This window comes from Bos taurus, chromosome 7, assembly GCF_002263795.3.
Source record: "Bos taurus isolate L1 Dominette 01449 registration number 42190680 breed Hereford chromosome 7, ARS-UCD2.0, whole genome shotgun sequence".
NCBI classification, from domain to species: domain Eukaryota; kingdom Metazoa; phylum Chordata; class Mammalia; order Artiodactyla; family Bovidae; genus Bos; species Bos taurus.
In genome coordinates, this window is record NC_037334.1 from 24,575,807 (window position 1) to 24,600,458 (window position 24,652).

General features: G+C 35.6%; 1 protein-coding gene across 1 annotated transcript in view; it reads right to left on the reverse strand.

Annotated features, from left to right (window-relative positions):
- Positions 1-24,652, reverse strand: part of ADAMTS19 (ADAM metallopeptidase with thrombospondin type 1 motif 19) — a 267,906-nt gene that overhangs the window by 165,048 nt on the left and 78,206 nt on the right. The window contains exon 7 of the mRNA NM_001206114.1: positions 10,636-10,679. Coding sequence (NP_001193043.1) covers positions 10,636-10,679 — 44 coding nt within the window. The remainder of the gene's footprint in view (positions 1-10,635; positions 10,680-24,652) is intronic.

Consider the following 24,652-nt stretch of genomic DNA (forward strand, 5'->3'; position numbering starts at 1 on the left):
CACTTAGACTAAAATAACAAATACCAACACTTTACATGCAGAGTCAGATATAAGATCCTGCTCCCTTCTACAAGCCAGATCTAAAGCGATTTGCAAAAATATAAAACAAATTCATGTCTTCTCACTGTTTTGTTTTGTTTTGTTTAACACCAATTCTCCAAATCAGTGCCATGGCACACGTGAATATTGAGAAAGTGGATCTGTGACCAAGTTGCAGCTGCAGCATGTATAAAAATATATACAATAATACTTCAAAAGTTTTTTTTTTAATGAAATTTCACTTCTAGCATACAAATGCTAAAATAAATAGCAAACATCTTAAATGCAAGGCTTGGTATATAAATAAGGCAAATACTCCCATGGGCCTAAAGAAATAAAAAGTAAAATGTACAATTTGGAGCTGGCACTAATGTGCTTGATTGCCTGAGGGCATTCACCAAACTCAAATCCAAAGGTACTCAGCTTTAGACACCACGTTGACACAAAGACAGTGACTTGACATACACAGTGGAAAGAAAGCTGTAAAACTGTCACTATTTGCACATGGCATGATATCAGATAGATAAAATCCTAAAGACCTCACCAAAAAACAGAATTAATAAAATAATTCAGCAAAGTTGCAAGATACAAAATCAACATATAGAAATCTGTTACATTTATATACACTAATAACAAACTATTAAAAGAGAAGTGTAGAAAACTATCCTATTTATAATTTCATCAGAAAGAATACAATAACTACAAATAAATTTAACCCAAAGAGGTGAAATATCTGTACTCTGAAAACTGTAAGACATTGAGGAAACATATAGAAGACAACATAAACAAATGGAAAGATACACAGTGCTCATGGACTGAAAGAATTAATATTATGAAAATGTCCACATTACTCAAAGTAATCTATAGTGGTAATGTAATCCCTATCAAAATGCCCATAGCATTTTGCACAGAACTAGAGCAAACAGCTCGAAAATACATATGAAACCACAAAAGACCTCTGAACAGCCATAGCAATCTTAAAAAGAAGAACAAAGTTGGAGGCATCATACTTTCTGATATTGAACTATATTACAAAGCTATAGTAATCAAAACAGTATGGTACCAGCATAAAAAGAGACACATTGATCAATGGAGCAGGATAGAGAACCCATGTAGATCACATGAAAAGGAGTTCGGACTGATAATTGAATTCTCAATGGCAACAATGGATGCCAGAAGGCAGGTGAACTAGATCTGTGATGTGCTGAAACAAAACAATGTATCTTGAATATTAGGATTCTACACTCAGTTAAAATACCTTTCAAGTTCCAATTCACTGTTGAACAGAAATAGTGAAAATAAACTTCTCTCCTTATTTCAGATTTCAAATGGGATCCTTTTAATGTTTCACTATTTTAAAAAATACACTTGTATATTTTCTTGTAAATATCTTTAGCCTTGTTAATAAAGTTCCTACTTTGTCCTATTTTGCCAAGAGGTTGCTTTTTTATCATGAACTTATTTTGAATTGCCTGAAAGATATTTTCTTTATCCACTGTGATGATCATATGGTTTTTATCTTTAATTGGATTACATACTTATATTTTAAGATTTTCTAATGTTAAACTATCCCTCTATTTCTGGAATAAATCTTAAATAAAATAACCTTACTTGGTTATTTTAAAAACACATTGTGAGATAATATCTGCTAATGTTCGATTTAGAATTCTTTTATTTCCTGAGTGAGAATGGCTTATAATTTTTCCTTCTTACACTGTCCACTTTAGAATATGGTAAGAAATTTATATGGTTTTAATTCACTTTTTCCTGCTGTCTACAATAGCTTGTATAATATTGGAATGATCCACTCTTTGGAATTTTAACAGAAATCTCTGTGAAATCATCAGGGCTCAGCATTTTCTTAGAAATATATTAAACAACTGATTATTTTGGGTAGATTGTTAGTGAATGATATAAGGTAATTTTTGTCTAGTTGCTTAGCTAGAAATGATCAACTATAATTAATCATGCTTGTTAGTACAGACACAGTTTGTTGCTCTTTATATATACTCATGTATCATGATCCAAATTTTAGTTTTTTTATCTAACCCCAAACCCTTCACCAGTTCTTAAAACTAATTGTAGAGACACAATTTTTGATCCCACAGTCCAAAGGCTTAAGGATTCCATGCTTCCTTATTCCTTCTTTATAAGTTATGGGAGGGAATAATTAATTATTAGAAAGTACATTCCTTTTTATGGTTGCAATATCAAAATATCACAAATTTGATTGCTTAACATACCCAAATTCATTATCTTACAATTCTCTACATTCGAAGGTTGATCTGGATCTCACTGGCTAAAATCAATGTATCACAAGGCTATCTGTGCTACCTTCTGAAGGCTCTAGGGGAGACTCTGTCTCCTTGCTTTTTCCAGGTTCTAGATAATTCTTCACCTGAGAATCTCTGCCTCCATCCTCAAAACCAGTAATAACGAGCTGAATCCTTCTTACAGGCACATCTCTCTCTGTGCCTTTCTTCTGGAATCATCTCTCTCCAACTCTGAGCTTTTATGCCTCCCTGTTCAACTTTTAAAGACCATTGTGATTACACTAGGCATACCAGACAGCCTAGGATAATCTCCTTCTTTTAAAGTAAGTTGACTGGGAGCCTCAGTGGCATCTGCAAGCTTCATTTCCCTTTACTATGTAACCTAACATATTCCCAGGTCCCAGGTCCATTAAAACATGAACATCTTCAGTGACCCTTATTCTGCCTGCCCAGAAAGTCAGGCAACTTCACTAGTAATAGCTGGGACCTGCATCCAGAATTACACTTTATTTCTCTTTAAATTTAAGAATAGCATCATAGTTCATCCAAACCTAGGAACTAAAAACTCTGACATAAACTATGACACAATTCTAATAGGGCACTGACTTCAAAACTAATCTCAGTTTCAGGGATGTTAAAACTGCACACATACATTTGAGAATTGACATTCTGTTGGTTAAAATATTTAACAGCATTTTTTTTCCTCCAGGTATCTTTATACTTACCAACTAACCTGCCTAATTCAAACAAGAAAGAATGTGGTTGAAGAGGTGGTAAAACAACTTTTACTTTTTACCCTCTAAACAGCTTTTCAAACATAAACTTAAAAAATAAGTATAACTTTTCAACTGAAACATTTATTTATAATATTCCATAACACTGATACAGTCTGGGTCCTTAAAGTACACATATCTTTTACACCAGTAAATAAAAAAAACACCCTATTGCTTCAAATTTTACATGCTGAAAGCAAAAGTACTTTCCAGTATTATATTTGCCACTTCTTTCTATATTTTAATGCATATAATTTTATTCTAAAACTTCATTCAAAGGTATTTTTCTCATCTTCAGATTTCTAGCTGTATTGTCCCTAGGTACACAGATGCATTTATTGCAAAATTCATACTTAAACTGAAGGAAGGGAAAACCACTAGGCCATTTAGGTATGACCTAAATCAAATCCCTTACAATTATACAGTGGAAGTACAAATAGATTCAAAGGATTAGATCTCATAGAGTGCCTGAAGAACTATGGACAGAGGTTTGTAACACTGTATAGCAGGCAATGATCAAACCATCCCCAAGAAAAAGAAATGAAAAAAAGGCATAATGTCTGTCTGAGGAGGTCTTACAAATAGCTGGAAAAGAAGAAAAGTGAAAGGCAAAGGAGAAAAAGGAAAGATATATTCATCTGAATGCAGAATTCCAAAGAATAGCAAGGTGACATAAGAAAGCCTTCCTAAGTGAACAATTCAAAGAAATAGAGGGAAATAGAACGGGAAAGACTAGAGAGCTCTTCAAGAGAATTAGAGATACCAAGGGCACATTTCATACAAAGATGGGCACAATAAAGGACAGAAATGGTACGGACCTAATAGAAGAAGAAGACATTAAGAAGAATGGTTAAGAAGATACAGTGGAACTAAAAAGATCTTAATGACTCAGATAACCACAGTGGTGTGATCACTCACCTAGAACCAGATACCCTGGAGCGTGAAGTCAAGTGGGTCTTAGGAAGCATCACTATGAACAAAGCTAGTGGAGGTGATGGAATTCCAGCTGAACTATTTCAAATGCTAAAAGATGATGCTATGAAAGTGCTGCACTCAATATGCCAGGAAATCCGGAAAACTCAGCAGTGGCCACAGGACTGGAAAAGGTCAGTTTTCATTCCAATCGCAAAGAAGGGCAATGCCAAAGAATGTTCAAACTACTGCACAATTGTACTCATTCCACATGCTAGCATTGTCACGCTCAAAATCTTCCAAGCTGGATTTCAACAGTACATGAACTGAGAACTTCCACATGTTCAAGCTGGATTTAGAAAAGGCAGAAGAACCAGAGATCAAATTGCCAACATCCACTGGATCAGAAAAAGCAAAAGAATTCCAGAAAAACACCTACTTCTGCTTCATTGACTATGCTGAGGCCTTTGGCTGTGTAGATCACAACAAACTGTGGAAAACTGACTTCAAGATATGGGAATACCAGACTACCCTACCTGCCTCCTGAGAAACCTGTAAGCAGGTCAAGAAGCAAAGATTAGAACTGGACATGGAACAATGGACTTGTTCTAAACTGGGAAAGCAATACATCAAGGCTGTATACTGTCACCCTGCTTATTTAATGTATATACAGAGTACATCTTGCAAAATGCTGGACTGGATGAAGCACAAGCTGGAATCAAGATTGCTGGGAGAAATATCAATAACTCAGGCATGCAGATGTTACCATCCTTATGGCAGAAAACAAAGAGGAACTAAAGAGCCTCTTGATAAAGGTACAAGAGGAGAGCAAAGAAGCTGGCTTAAAACTCACCTGGAGCCTATTATACAGAGTGAAGTAAGCCAGAAGGAAAAACACCAATACAGTATACTAACACATATATATGGGATTTAGAAAGATGGTAACAATAACCCTGTGTACGAGACAGCAAAAGAGACACTGATGTATAGAACAGTCTTATGGACTCTGTGGGAGAGGGAGAGGGTGGGAAGATTTGGGAGAATGGCATTGAAACATGTAAAATATCATGTATGAAATGAGATGCCAGTCCAGGTTCGATGCACGATACTGGATGCTTGGGGCTGGTACACTGGGACGACCCAGAGGGATGGTGTGGGGAGGGAGGAGGGAGGCAGGTTCGGGATGGGGAGCATGTGTATACCTGTGGCGGATTCATTTTGATATTTGGCAAAACTAATACAATTATGTAAAGTTTAAAAATAAAATAAAATTAAAAAAAAAAAGTAAAGGTTAGGAAAGAAAGATGTCTCTGGATAGAGTAGTGTTTCCTATATTGAAGGAAATATGTCCTCTGAGTTGAGTATATTATATTAAAAAGTTACCATTGTTATTGGCATTAAGACTGGCAAATTCCAGATCATTTCTGGGCATACATTTCATTTCAGCATCATTTCAGCATACAGATGATCCCAGATCATCTGTATGCTGGGGGAAGAAGGGCAAGAGGAGAATGTTGGTTATTTTTGTTTGTTTATTTTAATATCTGCGTATTAAAGTCAAGAAGAGTAGGTGATATGAGTTTAAAAGATACATTAAAGTAATGAACCAACAACAACAACAACAAAAAAACTCAACTTTCAAAAAACTAAGATCATGGCATCCAGTCACATCACTTGATGGCAAATACAAGGGAAAACAATGGAAACAGTGACAGACTTTATTTTCTTGGGGTCCAAAATCACTGCAGATGGTAACCCAGCCATGACATTAAAGTACACTTGCTTCTTGGAAGAAAAGCTATGACAAACCTAGACAGTGTATTAAAAAGCACAGACATTACTTTGCCAACAAAGATCCGTCTAGTCAAAGCTATGGTTTTTCCATTAGTCATGTACGGATGTGAGAGTTGGTCCATAAAGAAAGCTGAGTGCCAGAGAATTGATGCTTTTGAACTGTGGTGTTGGAGAAGACTCTTGAGAGTCCCTTGGAGAGAGTCCCTTGTAAGGAGTTCAAAGCAGGCATTCCTACAGGATATCAATCCTGAATATTCATTGGAAGGACTGATGCTGAAGCTGAAGCCCCAATACTTTGGCCACCTGATGCAAAGAGCCCAACTCACTGGAAAGACCCTGATGCTGGGAAAGATTAAGGGCAGGAGGAGAAGTGGATGACAGAGGACAAATGGTTGGATGGCATCACTGACTAAATGCACATGAGTTTGAGTAAGCTGCAGGAGATGGTGAAGGACAGGGAAGCCTGGCATGCTGCAGTCAGTGGGGTTGCAAAGAGCTGGACACGACTGAGTGACTGAACAATAACAATACAGATGCACCATGCTATAAAGGAAAGCTGTCTCTCATCATAGAAAAATCTGAGACAGTGATTTCAACTGTGCGGCATTTACTAACACTGATGCTGAACAAATGTGTAACCTGTCCACAGGGAATAAAATGATGTGATAGAACTAGTGCCTACTGAGTGCTGATTAAAAACTAGCTGTCTTTGTGAAATCAGTAATACAGTCTTTATGAAATCTAATTTAAAAGTGAGGAATTCAAACCTTCAAGGTGTCAAATAATGTGCCCACATTCATGCCTGTAAAAAGCAGCAGAAACTGATTTGAATCTAGATGTCTGACTTAAACATCCATGCTCTGTTCTGTTTCAGAATTTTCTTCATCTGTAAAGTAATAATGATTAAAAAAAAAAATACAGAGTTTCAGAAATTAAATGAGAAAATATCCATGGAAGTGTTTCTCAAGTTATAATGAGCAGTATCAGCATCACATTGCTTTTAAAATATAGGCATTTCTCTCCATGTACAATTAAAATTAATAACCTGAAGTCAAAGTTTTTAACTACTGTCCTTCCCCTCTCAGTATACTTAGGAGAGCAGGGGAAATTTTCATGGTAATCATTCAGGCCCATATTATCCAAACCAATAAATACTAAATCCACTTCTTTCCTTTCTCCTATTCTTTCAGTATTTTCATTATAGTATCCAATATGAAATGAACTGACTTCACATCAGAAATAGATAAAAGAAGAAGGCATATATAGACTTAAGAAAGCATCTGACAAAAAAAAAAAAAAACTCGTAATAGTGCATGAATAAATTTACAAATGTGTATCAATAGATATTAAAGTAAGACCTAAATCTCTTCTGTTTCGTTATGCTAGAGATTGAGAGCTGTTAAGATGACCAGTAGGCTACACATGCTTATTTAATTTGGGTGACAAATCACAGAGCAGTTTATCAGTACTTCCTTAATAAGAGCAGAAATTATTAATATTGCCCAATATTCTTCTTCTCTTATAAAAGAGCATATAAATATCATGGAAGCTCTATGCCTTAGGCTGCAATTTCCAGAAATGAAAAGCTTTAAATTGGTTTAAATAGAAAGGGAAATCTGGGGATTCCCAGGTGGCACTGATGGTTAAGAATCTACCTGCCAATGCAGGACATATGAGAGCTGTGGGTTCTATCTCTGGAAAGAAATAGTTCAATCTCTGGAAAGAGAAGGAAATAGCAACCCCTTCCATATTCTTGCCTGGGAAATCCCATGGACTGGGGAGCCTGGTGGGCTACAGTCCATAGTGTAGCAAAGATTCAGATATGATTGAGCGTCTGAGCACAGTAAGGATATTTATTGGCTTACACATTCAGAAGCTCAAAGGCCAGACTGGGTCCAAGGCAAGGAGAATGCCATGATTCAACAGTGTCCTTGAAGATAAAGACACCCTTCATCTCTCCATTGTGCAGTGTATGAATTCATATTTATCTGAAGACTAATTTCCTTTGTGACTATACTGATCAGGGTTGCATCCTTTCTTGTCTACATGCAGTGGGACAGATATGACCAAGCTTCAGGCATGACAAATGTTCCTTTCTTCAGATTCACGAGGCATGTTACAGGTCACATGTCCCAAGCATGGCAAGGCCATATGCTGACTGGCTTAGGCCTGAGGCCTAGAGATGATCCCTCTGATGAGCCTGTATGAATCATGACCCATCCACAGAAGCGTATCCTTTTCTACCTGGCATCGTGGCTGCACAGTGGTGGATGTAGGAGTGATAGGGTGGCAACCACCACACCTACTTCACACTAATGTCTTTATAAATCTTACCAGTGTAGGTCTCTAGGCAGAAGCATGGTTCATGTGAAAAGACATTTTATGTGGAGACAGGGACAGGGATGAAAAGTCTACTCTTCTGATTTGGTGGTTAAAAGTTTTCTCATTTAACGTCCCCTGGGGAAAAAATCACATATTTTTACTCTGCTCAAGATTAAATATGAACAAAGACCTCTGTTTCATATTTGGGATAAGAAAAAGAAATGCCAAAAGATACAGAGGGGAAACTAGAATTTAGCAATGCCAGAGGATACCATGAAGATATAAGCACTCAGAAACAGAGGAGGATATCAGAAAGGACATTAGATTTTTCACATAGTATGCTATATTGAAAACCAATTTTTATCAAGCTCTTAATGGACAAGTGAACAGATCTGGGAAATGGTTACATCACTTTGCTGATGAACCATACATATTCTAATTACACTCATAATTCCAAGTATACCAAGCTTCCTCATTATCCAAATGTACTTCAACCCAGAATAAATATGCGTGCTATTTTCAATTTAGTCAAGGCTATGGTTTTTCCAGTCGTCATGTATGGGTGCGAGAGTTAGACTGTGAAGAAAGCTGAGCGCTAAAGAATTGATGCTTTTGAACTGTGGTGTTGGAGAAGACTCTTGAGAGTCCCTTGGACTGCAAGGAGATCCAACCAGTCCATTCTGAAGGAGATCAGCCCTGGGTGTTCTTTGGAAGGAATGATGCTGAAGCTGAAACTCCAGTACTTTGGCCACCTCATGCGAAGAGTTGACTCATTGGAAAAGACTCTGATGCTGGGAGGGATTGGGGGCAGGAGGAGAAGGGGATGACAGAGGATGAGATGGCTGGATGGCATCAATGACTCGATGGACGTTGAGTTTGAGTGAACTGCGGGAGTTGGTGATGGACAGGAAGGCCTGGTGTGCTGTGATTCATGGGGTGGCCAAGACTCGGACATGACTGAGCGACTGATCTGATCCGATCCAATTTTCAATTAGCAGATTTAGCAAGATATAAAACATAGTCATAGTCAAAAAGAAATTGGTTTTCCTCATATGAGTAACTGCTTTCTTAAAGCATGCCCACGTGTACATGCTTTAAAGAGGTGGTTACAGACCACAATTATGGAATATATTGCCTGAGTTGCTGATTTTTCTCAGCTCTAATAAGGCAAAAAGTTGATCTGTCTATATTACAAGGTTTTGGGGGCAACATAGCTGTTTAAGCAGAGGAAAAGGTAATTATTTTGAGATAAGCTTTCTTAGTAATCAAATGCTTCCATAGTTAGGTAGATTAAAACTATATATCAAGATTTAATTTCTGAAAATTCAGCCAAGAAAACAGCAGGAAGCAAGTTAGTTAACATTAGGAAGATCATCCCTAGATCTATTCAGCTTTTCCTTAGGTGTCCAGCTTGTTTTACTTTTCCAGTCCTTTCTGAATCAAATATTCCTTTGATTCCATCATCCTCCACTTTATACTATTATAACTATTTTTCACTTATTATCTCAGATTTAATCTTCTGAGGAGGCTGGTAAGAACTTAACAGAACTAGTTAGTTAAAATTATATTTTTAAGTACCAATGATACTTAAAAAAATAGTTTATTCTCTTTTTCCCATTTTTTTATTGTTTGCCTCACAAGAAATAAATGATACTTCAGTAACGGCTAAATTAAAATACTTATTACACTGAAGTGATGAACCCCACATGATATATCAAAACCAGATCAAACTCTTAAATGTACCTTAACAATAACCCAATAGCAATATCTTATTAAACCTATACAGTGTCTTAAAACTAAACATATATATAAATAGTTATATAATTTTATACATCTATAGTTTCAGCTCTCTGTCTGGATACATGACTTAAAACTATACATATATATAGTTATAAAATTTTACCTATCTACAATTTCATCTGTTTGGATAAGTCAGTTTATATACATGCATTTATACTAGCATAAATGTGGCCATTCTCTGAAAATTAAAAACTGTGGTTTATAGATTCCACTAGCGATATGGATATGCCTTAGGGATTTTAGATATCCAAGAAAATACAGAAAATTTGCTACTTTATGTAGAGAAAATCCTCATTAGTTGGGCAAATGAGATGGACTTTCACGCAGTCTGCAAAAAGCTTCAAATGTATGTAACTCAAAAATGAATCCATTAGTCAACTCTACTAACATTAACATATTTGCCTCAGTTTATGAATAATAACAATTTAATTGAATGCATATATATATTTCTGAGAAAAAACACAAAGAATAACTCATGATATTTTTAAAGCATCATTTAAACTTTTATCCACTATATAGTACACATATGTCTGCAATTTGTTTCACTAATAATTGAATTGGTGACAAGTAATTAAACAATAGGTTGAAAATATACATCACTGACATTCTAAAAATATTTCACTGTAACTAGCACTTTCAAATAATTTTCGACATTTAAACAAATTATGTGTTTAAGCTCCCCAGATCTCCTCCAAAGTGTAAAAATTTTTACATACACTTACCAACAGTATCACATGGTTCATCTTTGTGTACACAGAAATCTTTCCTAGAAAGAAAAACAGAAAATATTGTTTGTTCCACAAAGTCTATGACTTATTTTTAACAGTTATAATGAACAACTGAATGACACTCTTTATCTCTAAGAATTTAATAAAACTTAAAATAGGATTAACTAATTTTTGATTCTAAGAAAATGTGAGAATAATTAAATTACCATACCTTTTACCTGATATAATCCTGAAACACTGTGTCCTATCCCAGGGATCAAACCCATTACCTGCACAGCAGGCAGATTTTTTTACCAGTTGAACCACAGGGGAAGCTCTTAGACATAATACTATTGCATATGTACTAGACTATAGACTACTAGAAACATAACTTCTGTGTGCACTGGGAAATCAAAATACTCATGTGGCTTGCTTTGTTGCAGTGGCCTGGAACCAAATCTATAATATCTCCAAGGCATGCCTTTAACTCCATTTCAATTTTTGACATCTCAAGTTAGTTTTTTCTAAACCATTAGTGCTCGTTTAGATTTACCTATATATTTGGCAATTTCTTTTCCCAGTAATATCTTGTATCATTACTTTCTAGAGAGACTATTATTCTTTAAGTGTGAGGACCTATGAATACTACTAAACGGCCCCAGACCGTTTCCTTAATTCTCATTAGTCTGCATTTATTCACAGTGGAAGAGTATGGTGACTGTAGAACTACAGGCTGACTTTATCAGCCCTCAACACACTGAAGATATTTCCTTTTATTCTAGCATTTATAAAAAAGAAGTCTGTCATCAAATTGCAGTTTTCATTCTAATCCCAAAGAAAGGCAATACCAAAGAATGCTCACTACTGCACAACTGCATTCATCTCACACACTAGTAAAATAATGCTCAAAATTCTCCAAGCCAGGCTTCAACAGTACATGAACCGTGAACTTCCAGATGTTCAAGCTGGTTTTAAAAAGGCAGAGGAACCAGAGACCAAATTGCCAACATCTGTTGGATCATCGAAAAAGCAAGAGAGTTCCAGAAAAACATCTACTTCTGCTTTATTGACTATGCCAAAGCCTTTAACTGTGTGGATCACAGCAAACTGTGGAAAATTCTGAAAGAGGTGGGAATACCAGACCACCTGACCTGCCTCTTTAAGAAATCTGTGTGCAGGTCAGGAAGCAACAGTTAGAACTGGACATGGAACAACAGACTGGTTCCAAATAGGAAAAGGAGTATGTCAAGGCTGTATATTGTCACCCTGCTTATTTAATTTCTATTCAGAGTACATCATGAGAAACGCTGGGCTGGAAGAAGCACAAGCTGGAATCAAGATTGCTGGGAGAAATATCAATAACCTCAGATATACAGATGACACCACCTTTACGGCAGAAAGCAAAGAACTAAAACAGCCTCCTGATAAAAGTGAAAGTAGAGAGTGAAAAAGTTGGCTTAAAGCTCAACATTCAGAAAACTAAGATCATGGCATCCGGTCCCATCACTTTATGGCAAATAGATGGAGAAACAGTGGAAACAGTGATAGACTTTATTTTGGGGGGCTCCAAAATCACTGCAGATGGTGACTGCAGCCATGAAATTAAAAGATGCTTGCTCCTTGGAAGAAAAGCTATGACCAACCTAGAGAGCATATTCAAAAGCAGAGACATTACTTTGCGAACAAAGGTCTGTCAAGTCAAGGCTATGGTTTTTCCAGTAGTCATGTATGGATGTCAGAGTTGGACTATAAAGAAAGCTGAGCACCAAAGAATTGATGCTTTTGAACTGTGGTGTCAGAGAAGACTCTTGAGAGTCCCTTGGACTGCAAGGAGATCCAACCAGTCCATCTTAAAGGAAATCAGTCCTTAATATTCATTGGAAAGACAGAGTCGGACATGACTGAAGCAACTTAGCATGCATGCATGCATTGGAGAAGGAAATGGCAACCCACTGCAGTATTCTTGCCTGCAGAATCCCAGGGACAGAGGAGTCTGGTGGGCTGCTGTCTATGGGGTCACACAGAGTCGGACAGGACTGAAGCAACTTAGCAGCAGCAGCAGTGTTACATTATGCTATCTACAGCTTATTGTATATTTCTAAACAAGAGAAACAGTACATGTTTCATTAATTTGTAAAAACCTTACTGTTTTTCTCAAATGGTATTGCTTTTATTGTGATAAACCTATTGATAAACTAGTTAATTCATTATGGATAATTAAAAATTGGCCATTACCACTCGATATGTTAATATTCACTCTACACAAAAATTTTTCCTTTATATATGACAGATATATAATCCTATTAATACCATTTGCCTTTTTTTTTAACATTGGGAAAAGGATAAGTTTTCATTATTCAATCACTTATTTTCACAAAGCTTGCTAATCATTTCATCCATATAAAATTTGAATTTATTTAAATGTAATCTTCACTTGCAATATACTTCATAGATAAAAAATAATAACTTTCTAAATTATTTTTTTAATTACTATTATTTTTTTAATTTTATTTTTAAACTTTACAACATTGTATTGGTTTTGCCAAATATCAAAATGAATCTGCCACAGGTATATATGTGTTCCCCATCCTGAACCCTCCTCCCTCCTCCCTCCCCATACCATCCCTCTGGGTCGTCCCAGTGCACCAGCCCCAAGCATCCAGTATCATGCATCGAACCTGGACTGGCAACTCGTTCCATATATGATATTATACGAATTTCAATGCCATTCTCCCAAATCATCCCACCCTCTCCCTCTCCCACAGAGTCTAAAAGACTGTTCTATACATCAGTGTCTCTTTTGCTGTCTTGTATACAGGGTTATTGTTACCATCTTTCTAAATTCCATATATATGCGTTAGTATACTGTATTGGTGTTTTTCTTTCTGGCTTACTTCACTCTGTATAATAGGCTCCAGTTTCATCCACCTCATTAGAACTGATTCAAATGTATTCTTTTTAATGGCTGAGTAATACTCCATTGTGTATATGTACCACAGCTTTCTTATCCATTCATCTGCTGATGGACATCTAGGTTGCTTCCATGTCCTGGCTATTATAAACAGTGCTGCGATGAACATTGGGGTACATGTGTCTCTTTCAATTCTGGTTTCCTCAGTGTGTATGCCCAGCAGTGGGATTGCTGGATCATAAGGCAGTTCTATTTCCAGTTTTTTAAGGAATCTCTACACTGTTCTCCATAGTGGCTGTACTAGTTCGCATTCCCACCAACAGTGTAAGAGGGTTCCCTTTTCTCCACACCCTCTCCAGCATTTATTACTTGTAGACTTTTGGATCGCAGCCATCCTGACTGGTGTGAAATGGTACCTCATAGTGGTTTTGATTTGCATTTCTCTGATAATGAGTGATGTTGAGCATCTTTTCATGTGTTTGTTAGCCATCTGTATGTCTTCTTTGGAGAAATGTCTATTTAGTTCTTTGGCCCATTTTTTGATTGGGTCATTTATTTTTCTGGAATTGAGCTGTAGGAGTTGCTTGTATATTTTTGAGATTAGTTGTTTGTCAGTTGCTTCATTTGCTATTATTTTCACCCATTCTGAAGGCTGTCTTTTCACCTTGCTTATAGTTTCCTTTGATGTGCAGAAGCTTTTAAGTTTAATTAGGTCCCATTTGTTTATTTTTGCTTTTATTTCCAATATTCTGGGAGGTGGGTCATAGAGGATCCTGCTGTGATGAATGTCGGAGAGTGTTTTGCCTATGTTCTCCTCTAGGAGTTTTATAGTTTCTGGTCTTACATTTAGATCTTTAATCCATTTTGAGTTTATTTTTGTGTATGGTGTTAGAGAGTGCTCTAGTTTCATTCTTTTACAAGTGGTTGACCAGTTTTCCCAGCACCTCTTGTTAAAGAGATTGTCTTTAATCCATTGTATATTCTTGCCTCCTTTGTCAAAGATAAGGTGTCCATATGTGCGTGGATTTATCTCTGGGCTTTCTATTTTGTTCCATTGATCTATATTTCTGTCTTTGTGCCAGTACCATACTGTCTTGATAACTGTGGCTTTGTAGTAGAGCCTGAAGTCAGGTAGGTTGATTCCTCCAGTTCCATTCTTCTTTCTCAAGATACCTTTGGCTATTCGAGGTTTTTTGTATTTCCATACAAATTGTGAAATTATTTGTTCTAGCTCTGTGAAGAATACTGTTGGTAGCTTGATAGGGATTGATTGAATCTATAAATTGCTTTGGGTAGTATACTCATTTTCACTATATTGATTCTTCCAATCTATGAACATGGTATATTTCTCCATCTATTAGTGTCCTCTTTGATTTCTTTCACCAGTGTTTTATAGTTTTCTATATATAGGTCTTTAGTTTCTTTAGGTAGATATATTCCTAAATATTTTATTCTTTCCATTGCAATGGTGAATGGAATTGTTTCCTTAATTTCTCTTTCTGTTTTCTCATTATTAGTGTATAGGAATGCAAGGGATTTCTGTGTGTTGATTTTATATCCTGCAACTTTACTATAATCATTGATTAGTTCTAGTAATTTTCTGGTGGAGTCTTTAGGGTTTTCTATGTAGAGGATCATGTCATCTGCAAACAGTGAGAGTTTTACTTCTTCTTTTCCAATTTGGATTCCTATTATTTCTTTTTCTGCTCTGATTGCTGTGGCCAAAACTTCCAAAACTATGTTGAATAGTAATGGTGAAAGTGGGCACCCTTGTCTTGTTCCTGACTTTAGAGGAAATTGCATATGCCTTAAAAATGTTCTGTCCCAACTGAATGAAAGGAAATAGCCAAAAAAAAAAAAAAAAAAAAGAGAGAGAGAGAGAAATTTAATTGAAACAATCAAATTGCCCATCAGCACAGATGGGTCTTAAAATTTATGCCATTTTAGTAAAAAAATTATCTTTCTGAAAATGCATGCCAAAATTAGAACAACTCTAGAAAAATGAGCAAAGATGCACTCAAATTTTATCCCATAAATGTAACCACTCAAGTTATCCTAGCCTAAACTTTCAAGTTAAACTAATGGATGGCACTGCCTTGAATATTCAAGGTACAAAACTGAAAACCTTAAGAATCTGGGCAAAACCAGACTGCTGTTAGTTATAACCAAATTGTTTAAAAAAAAAAAAAAAAAAACTTTGATTCTTTGACAGCCACTCTAGTACCTAACCTTAACTATTCCCAACCCCTAGCACCTTTCCACCAGGAAGCTACCTTCAAATATGTCATATTTCCTGGTCACTGACTTTATTTATTTATTTTCTGGTTCATAGATCTTTTTTTTTTAATTTATTTATTTTAATTGGAGGTTAATTACTTTACAATATTGTAGCAGTTTTTGCCATACATTGACATGAATCCGCCATGGGTGTACATGTGTCCCCCATCCTGAACCCCCCTCCCACCTCCCTCCCCATCCCATCCCTTAGGGTCATCCCAGTACACCGGCCCTGAGCACCCTGTCTCGTGCATCAAACCTGGACTGGTGATCCATTTCACATATCGTAATATACATGTTTCAATGACATTCTCTCAAATCATCCCACTCTCACCTTCTACCACAGAATCCAAAAGACTATTCTTTACACCTGTGTCTCTTTTGCTGACTCGCATATAGGGTCATCATTAAACATCTTTTCTAAATTCCATATATATGCATTAATATACTGTATTTGTGTTTTTCTTTCTGACTTACGTCACTCTGTATAATAGGCTCCAGTTTCATCTACCTCATTAGAACTGATATAAATGCATTCTTTTCAATAGCTGAGTAATATTTCATTGTGTACATGTACCACAGCTTTCTTATCCATTCATCTGCCAAAGGACATCTAGGTTGCTTCCCTGTCCTGGCTATTATAAACAGTGGTCACTGACTTTAAATAACAGAATTTACACACATGACACCCCCCTTCAACTCAAAACCGCTTTTTCAGAGGATCTGAAGTAGACAGTATAGTAAGAGAACCTGAATGGCCCTGGATCATTCAAACTCAGGCAGATACTTCAAGAGTTTTCCTCTTCACCATTTTTCTTGATGTTTGTTTCTTTTGTTCTTCCTTTAGTTCTGAATACTACACAGAATCTTCTCCATGTATCAAAAAGAATCCAAAAGAACCTCCTCTTGTGTTCAACTTGGTCCACACTGGATTCTGTGACTCAAAACCAACCCCAAATGATATATAAAAATATACCTCCTGATGGTACAACATATCCAGAGATGGAATATAATTACAGATGAAGAGGAATGAAAAAGGTCTGCTGACATTCTTGTAACAAGTAAAAGACCAGACACGGATGATCTAGAAATCAAATTTATCACAAGGACACCATGCCTAGTTGTAGAGGTTGTGCACTGCTTACTTCTAATGCCTCCTTTACATACACAACAATGTAAATGACTCCCTGTACTGTTGTGCAGTGCACAGCCTATACAACAGGATTCATTATGTGCTTCTCACATGCCAAGCACTTGGGAAGAGAAATAAAAAGTTAAATTTCAAAAAGGCTTCTGCACTGAAAGCAAAGAAGAGAATGATATAAAATCACCTCTGTAATGTGTAAAGGGCCTAGGATCAGTGAGGAAGAAGCCTGGGGAACTGTAATAAATACAAGATAGTCCTATTTTGCAACTGCCTTTGCCAGAAAACAAATGGAGAGAGAAACACCCAAAACAGATGATACTGAATAATATGGCAATCCAGAAAATTAAAGAATCACATGAAATCAAATCTTTACCTTAGGGCCAAGAATCATGGAGCATAAAGTATATTCAGATGTAGAGGGAAAGATATTTTATGTGCTTTTTCTAAATGTACATATCATAATGCATAAGGCTTCAAGATGACTTTGATTTACATAATGTGAAACAAGGGACTTCATCTGTAACTAAACAACATGATAAAACTATGAGAAATGCACTGCTTATTGTCAAGGGCACTTAAGAGTCTATCACACAGCCAATTTCCGTTCAGTCAGCAAACAAATGAATAGAGCACATTTTTTTTTCCCCAAAAATTCAAGGTCTTATATCCTAAAGGCCTGGAAATATCTTTTAGTACCATTGAAAGACAAATCATCAACAGCATTCTAAAAATTTCAGATCAGACTGTAATTCTTAATCTTCTTCAACTGTACACTGCTTTTCAGGGGATCAAAATAATGTAATCCCAATTTCATAATATTCAAAGATTGTGAGGGGTAAGGGGGACAGAGATGTGTTTGCTGCCTGGACCTGTGATCAAGTGGATTTGAATTCTCTCATTTTTGGCTCATGTTGGCTGTGTGTGCCTGAAGTCTGCATCACAGAGTTTCATTATGTGAGTTTATGGAAATGATACTATTAGACTTTGGCAACTGGGAAGGTCAATAAATCCTGCTTAAGTTCTGATTTATATTGAAAAAAATGAAATGTAGCCTTTAATTTCCAAGAGTGAAGATTCATCTGAGAATAAGTCTCATTGTAGAATTTTATAGTGCCTTGGGATATACCTATAAATGATTCATTCAAAAATTATTCTATGATTTGTATGAAATTAATGTATTTCTGCCATGTCTCTATTTTATTACCCCTTCTATCTTACTAGCCAATGGCATTATTTTGAAACTAACTTTTGGAAGTATTGTACCAAAAGCATTTTAGTAAATACTGAAAAACAAAAGTATCATTATTAAAATTAAATGCTAAATTAAAGAGTATTTTCAAGATATAAAGACTTGTCTCTTCTCTATAATTTCAAAGAGAAATGTGAAAATTACACTAAGAAATCATGGAATTGATAGTTGGGATAAAATGTTTTGTGTTTTTGTTACTATGAACCCATAGAACTAGGTCAGCTTTAAACTATTTACTTCATTGTGTCACACAGAACAATTTAACAAATAAATGACTGCAGATAGGTTTGGACTGATATATACATTATTTACTTGAGTTGAAACCAAAATTAATAACTGAGCTATTATCTCTTCCTGTAAATGTGCTCACATAACATACAACATTTAATGATGACCTCAGATGAGCATTTGCAAGATACTAGGCTGTTTATGGGAGAAGGCAATGGCACCCCACTCCAGTACTCTTGTCTGGAAAATCCCACGGATGGAGGAGCCTGGTAGGCTGCAGTCCATGGTGTCGCTAAGAGTTGGACACGACTGAGCGACTTCACTTTCACTTTTCTCTTTCATGCATTGGAGAAGGAAATGGCAACCCACTCCAGTGTTCTTGCCTGGAGAATCCCAGGGACGGGGGAGCCTGGTGGGCTGCCGTCTATGGGGTTGCACAGAGTCGGACACAACTGAAGCAACTTAGCAGCAGCAGGCTGTTTATGAGTTCAGTTTGTAAAATATGGATAAGACCATGGAATACACAGAGATTAAAAATTTTATCTTATTTTTTATAACTTCACTTTCCTGGTGGCTCAGAGGGTAAAGCATCTGCCTGCAATGTGGGAGACCCAGGTTTGATCTCTGGGTCGGGAAGATCCCCTGGAGAAGGAAATGGCAACCCACTCCAGTATTCTTGCCTGGAGAATCCCATGGATGGAGGAGCCTGGTAGGCTACAGTCCATGGGGTCTCAAAGAATTGGACATGACTGAGCGATTTCACTTTCTTTCTTTCTTTCTTTACAAAGCTAAAGATCTGGTTATCTGTATGATTATACCTACTAAAAAGGGATTTTTTTTCTTCCTCGATAACTCAAACCATTCATTTAGACTTTCCTAATCAATGGTGGAAGGTCACTTAGAGAAGTAAACCTTTCCTTACATTGGGCTAATTTACTACTAGGGCACTGGAGGGCTTCCCTTGTGGCTCAGCTGGTAAAGAATCCGCCTGCAATATGGGAGACCTGGGTTGTATCCCTGGGTTGGGAAGATCCCCTAGAGAAGGGAAAGGCTACCCACTCCAGTATTCTGGCCTGGAAAATTCCATGGACTACAGTCCATGGGGTTGCAATGAATCAGACACAACTGAGAGACTTTCACTTTCACTTCACTTTTTCAGGGCACTGGAAGCAGTAATACAGAGAAAAGTGATCCTCCAAATAAACTTTAGCCCCACAGGAAAGTAAAGGCAAAATTATATCAGTATCTATCAATATGTTATATGCATATATCATTTGACAGGTTTTTTTTTTTTCCAACTAGATTTTTATACCTGTCGCTTTCCAAAAAACAGAAGCAATCTGCTAAGCCCCATTCTAGGCTCTATTTATCAAGGGGTACAAAACTGATCAACACTTCTGCTAGAGGGTTTATGAAGTGCACAAAAATCTTTTTTTCCATGAAACATGAAATGGCTTAGCAAAACTACAGCAAATCTTGTCTCCCAAAAAAGTTTTTCCATCAGGTTTTGAGTAGAAATGCTTTTTAGCAAGTGAAGCTTTAGTTTTCATTGATGATGATACATTAGAAAGAACAATCCTTTATTTTGTCTTATCTTTAAAAACCATGGTTTGGGCCTACAGAGTACATATTTAGTCCTTTGCTAGTAGTTCAAGTTTTGAAAATCTGAGGACAAATAATTATTTTACAACTGACTTGAGCCAGCAAACTGAGATTATAAAAAACAGGTTTTCAGTTCTAATGAGCAGGATGAACCTAGAGCCTGTTATACAGAGTGAAGTAAGTCAGAAAGAGAAAAACAAATATCATATATTAACGCATGTACATGGAATCTAGAAAGATAGTACTGATGAGCCTGTTTGCAGGGCAATAGTGGAGATGCAGACACAGAGAAAAGACTTGTGGACACAGCTGGGGAAGAAGAGGGTGGGACGAATTGAGAGAATAGCATGGAAACATATAATGTAAAAACAGATAGCCAGTGGAAATTTGCTGTAAGATGCAGGGAGTTCAAATTAGGAACTCTGTGACAATGAACAGGGTTGGAATTGGGTGGGAGGTGGGAGGAAGGTTCAAGAGGGAGGGGCATATGTACACCTATGGCTGATTCATGTTGATGCACAGCAGAAACCAACAAAATACTGTAAAGCAATTATCCTGCAATTAAAAATTTTGAAAAAACACAAATATTACTGTAGAATATTATCTAGAATATTCTCACAAATCCCAGATATGACTACTTTTGATTTATTCTTTTAATATGTTATACTAGCCTATGTGTAAGCAAGTAGTTCAATTGCATTTTATGAGCAAAATTTGACAATAATGAAAATGGGCTTTGCTAGTAGCTCAGCTAGTGAAGAATCCACCTGCAATGCAGGAGAACTCAGTTCAATTCCTGGGTTAGAAAGATCCCCTGGAGAAGGGATAGACTTAGCCACTCCAGTATTCTTGGGCTTCCCTGGTGGCTCAGCTGGTAAAGAATCCTCCTGCAAGGCAGGAGACCTGGGTTCAATCCCCGAGTTGAGAAGATTCCCCTGGAGAAGGGAATAGCTACCCTTTCCAGCATTCTTGCCTAGAGAATTCCACAGACTGTACATTCCATGGGATCGCAAAGAGTTGAACACAACTGAGTGACTTTCACTTTCAATTTCACTTTGACAATAATGAAAAAGATTTTATTTCTAAGCACAAGAGCCAGTACACTGTAATTATTCTAAACAAATACTAGCACTTGTTTACAATCATATATAGATAAAGATGTTAATACACTTTTTTGTGAAAATTCAGAAAGCTATAAAAATATAGAGTTGTCACATAAATTAGGATACTTCTATGCAATAAAACAGTATGTCTGTTTCTCCTTCCAAATGATACAGACCAAATATGAGTGTGTTAGCTTCCTGTTAGCTTAATACATAGAAATCTGTTGCATTTCTATACACTAACAATGAAAGGTCAGAAAGAGAAATTAAGGATTTAATAGATAAATTATCCTATTTACCATCACATCAAAAAAGAATAAAATACTTAGGAATAAACCTACCTAGAGACACAAAAGATGTGTACTCAGAAAACTCTAAGATACTGATGAAAGAAATATAAGATGACACAAACAGAAAGATATACCATGTTCCTAGATTAGCAGAATCAATATTGTCAAAATGATTATATTACCCAAGATAAGCTACAGTTTCAATGTAATTCCTATCAAATTACAAATGGCATTTTTTTTTTGCAGATCTAGGACAAAAAAAATCTTCAAATTTGTATCAAAACATAAAAGACCCTGAATAGCCAAAGCAATCTTGAGAAAGAAAAAACAGAGCTGGAGGAATCAGGCTCCCTCACTGTAGACTATACTACAAAGCTACAATCATCAAAACAGTATGATCTCTCACAAAGACAGATATATAGATCAATGGAACAAGATAGAAAGCCCCAAAACAAACATTCACACCTTTGGTCAATTAATCTACAATAAAGGAGGCAAGAATATACAATGGAGAAAATACAGTTTATTTATTAAGTGATCCTGATAAAACTGGATAGCTACATGTAAAAGAATGAAATTAGAACACTGTCTAATACCATACATAAAAATAAACTTCATAGTGGATTAAAGACTTAAATGTAAGACAGGATAATATATAGTTCTTAGAGGAACACATAAGCAGAACACTCTTTGACATCTATTGCTGCAAGATCTTTCTGGATCTACCTCCTAGGGTAATGAAAATAAAAACAAACATAAACAAATAGGATCTAACTAAATGTAAAAATGTTTGCAAAGCAAAGGAAACCATAAACAAACAAAACGACAACCCTCAGAATGAGAGAAAATAGTTGCAAACAATGTGACTGACAAGGGATTAATTTCCAAAATAAACAAATAGTTCATGAAGCTAAATATTAAAAAAAAAAATCCAAAAAATGGGCAAAAGGTCTAAACAGACATTTATTCAAAGAAGACATACACAGACAGCCAAAAAACACATGAAAAGATGCTCAACCTCACTAATCAGTAGAGAAATGCAAATCAAAATTACAATGAGGTACCTCCTCAAACTAGTAAGAATGTCCACCATCAAAAAGTCTACAAACAACAAAATATTCAAGAGGGTGTGGAGAAAATGGAACCCTCTTACACCATTGGTGAGAATGTAAATTGATACAGCCATTGTGGAGAACAGTATGGAGGTTCCTTAAAAAACTAAAAAGAGAGATACCACATGACTTACCAATCATACTCCTGGGTATATACCCAGAGAAAAGTATAATTCAAAAAGATACATGCACTCCAGTGTTCACTGTAGCACTATTTACAACAGCCAGGATATGGAAGCAACCTAAATGTCCATCAACAGAGGAATGGATAAAAAAGATGTGATATGTATATCTTATGGAATATTATGGTATATTACTGGAATATTATGGAATATACTCGACCATAAAAAGGAATGAAACTGTGCCATTTGCAGAGACATGGATGGACCTAGAGACTGTCATAGAGAGTGAAGTTTCATAATCAGACAATGAAAGACAAATATTGTATCATATCAATTATATGTGGAACCTAAAAAAAAGATATAAATGAACTTACAAAACAGAAACAGACTTACAGACTTCAAAAACAAACTTATCATTACCAAAAAAGAAAGGTCGGCAGGGATAAATTAGCAGGTTGGGATTAACATATCCATACTATTACACATTATATATATACATTACACATTATATATATACACATATATACACATATGTATAGCATAAATATATATGTATATATTGTATAGCACAGGAAACTCTACTTAATATTCTGTAAACCTACATAGGAAAATAATCTGGAAAACAAGAGATATATGTATATGTATAAATGAATCACTGCTGAAAATAACAGCAAAGTGTACACCTGAAACTAACACAATATTGTAAATCAACTATACTCTAACATAAAATAAAAATTAAATTTAAATAAATAATAAATAATGTAGTAAAAATCCAATAGCTTTAGTATATAAGGTAGACTTATAGTCTTTCAAACATATAAAACACTATATGTTTCAGTATTTCATTCATCCTATAGAAATGTAAAGTGTAAATTATTAAATAAACTTTCACTAGATATAAACAGCCAAAAGAAGAAAAAGGAACTGATACTTGTTTCAGAATTCCTAGGTGTCAGGAATTTTACATATTATTTTCTCATTTAAATTTAAACTGTAACATGTTCAGAAAATTACTACAGGTAATATCGAGTATATCACACTAACCCCATAAAACTGTTTTGTCACTCGACAATACTGTCAGCCACAGCAAATGATTCCCAACTGTGTCTAAGATAATGAGGAATGTAATAATAACCATGGGCTGACCAACTAGCAATTAAAAACATTTATTATATAATACTAGAATAAAAGATATTTCTGATAGTATATCTTCCACATTAATAAAAGTTTGCACAGGATTTTATACAATTATTTATGCTTGGAAAATTATTGAATGGTCACTTTATGTTAGATGTTATAGAAGATGTCTTATATTCTTCTCTCTGTACTATTAGCCTCATCATAATGAGACAAACAGAGGTCAAACAGTCAACTCCAAGATTACCAGCTACTGTTTGGGTAAACACAGGTCATATTTCTTTGATTATCTTTCTTAGTCTTAAAGTTCTATATATTTATATATCATATATGTATATACATAAATACACATATAATTATAGATACAAATTATCCATTAAAGATGTCTATTGCAAGTATCTAATCTTTTCATTTACATATCAATATTTTTGGATATGATGTGGTTTTAATTTTCAGGAAGCCCAAATGATTAATAATTTTTATTTACTGCTTTTTTGTATCCTATCTAGGAAATTACTGTCTTCTCATGGTCATGAAGATTTTGTTTTTAATAAAAGTCTTATAGTTGTAGATTTCTATGATCCATTATGAATTAACATCATACAAGGTGCTAACCAGGGTTGAGATTCATTTTGTTTCAAATGACTATCCATATGTAAACAGACTATCTTTTCATCACTGAATTATGCTAATGGTTTTACTGAACATCAATTGACCATATGTATGTGAGTGTATTTCCAGACTCTTTATTCTGTTTCATTGATTTGTATGGCTAATGTTCTGTCATAGCTATACTGTATTGACTACCAAACCTTTATAATAAGTTTTGAAATCAGAAAATGTAAGTCCACCTG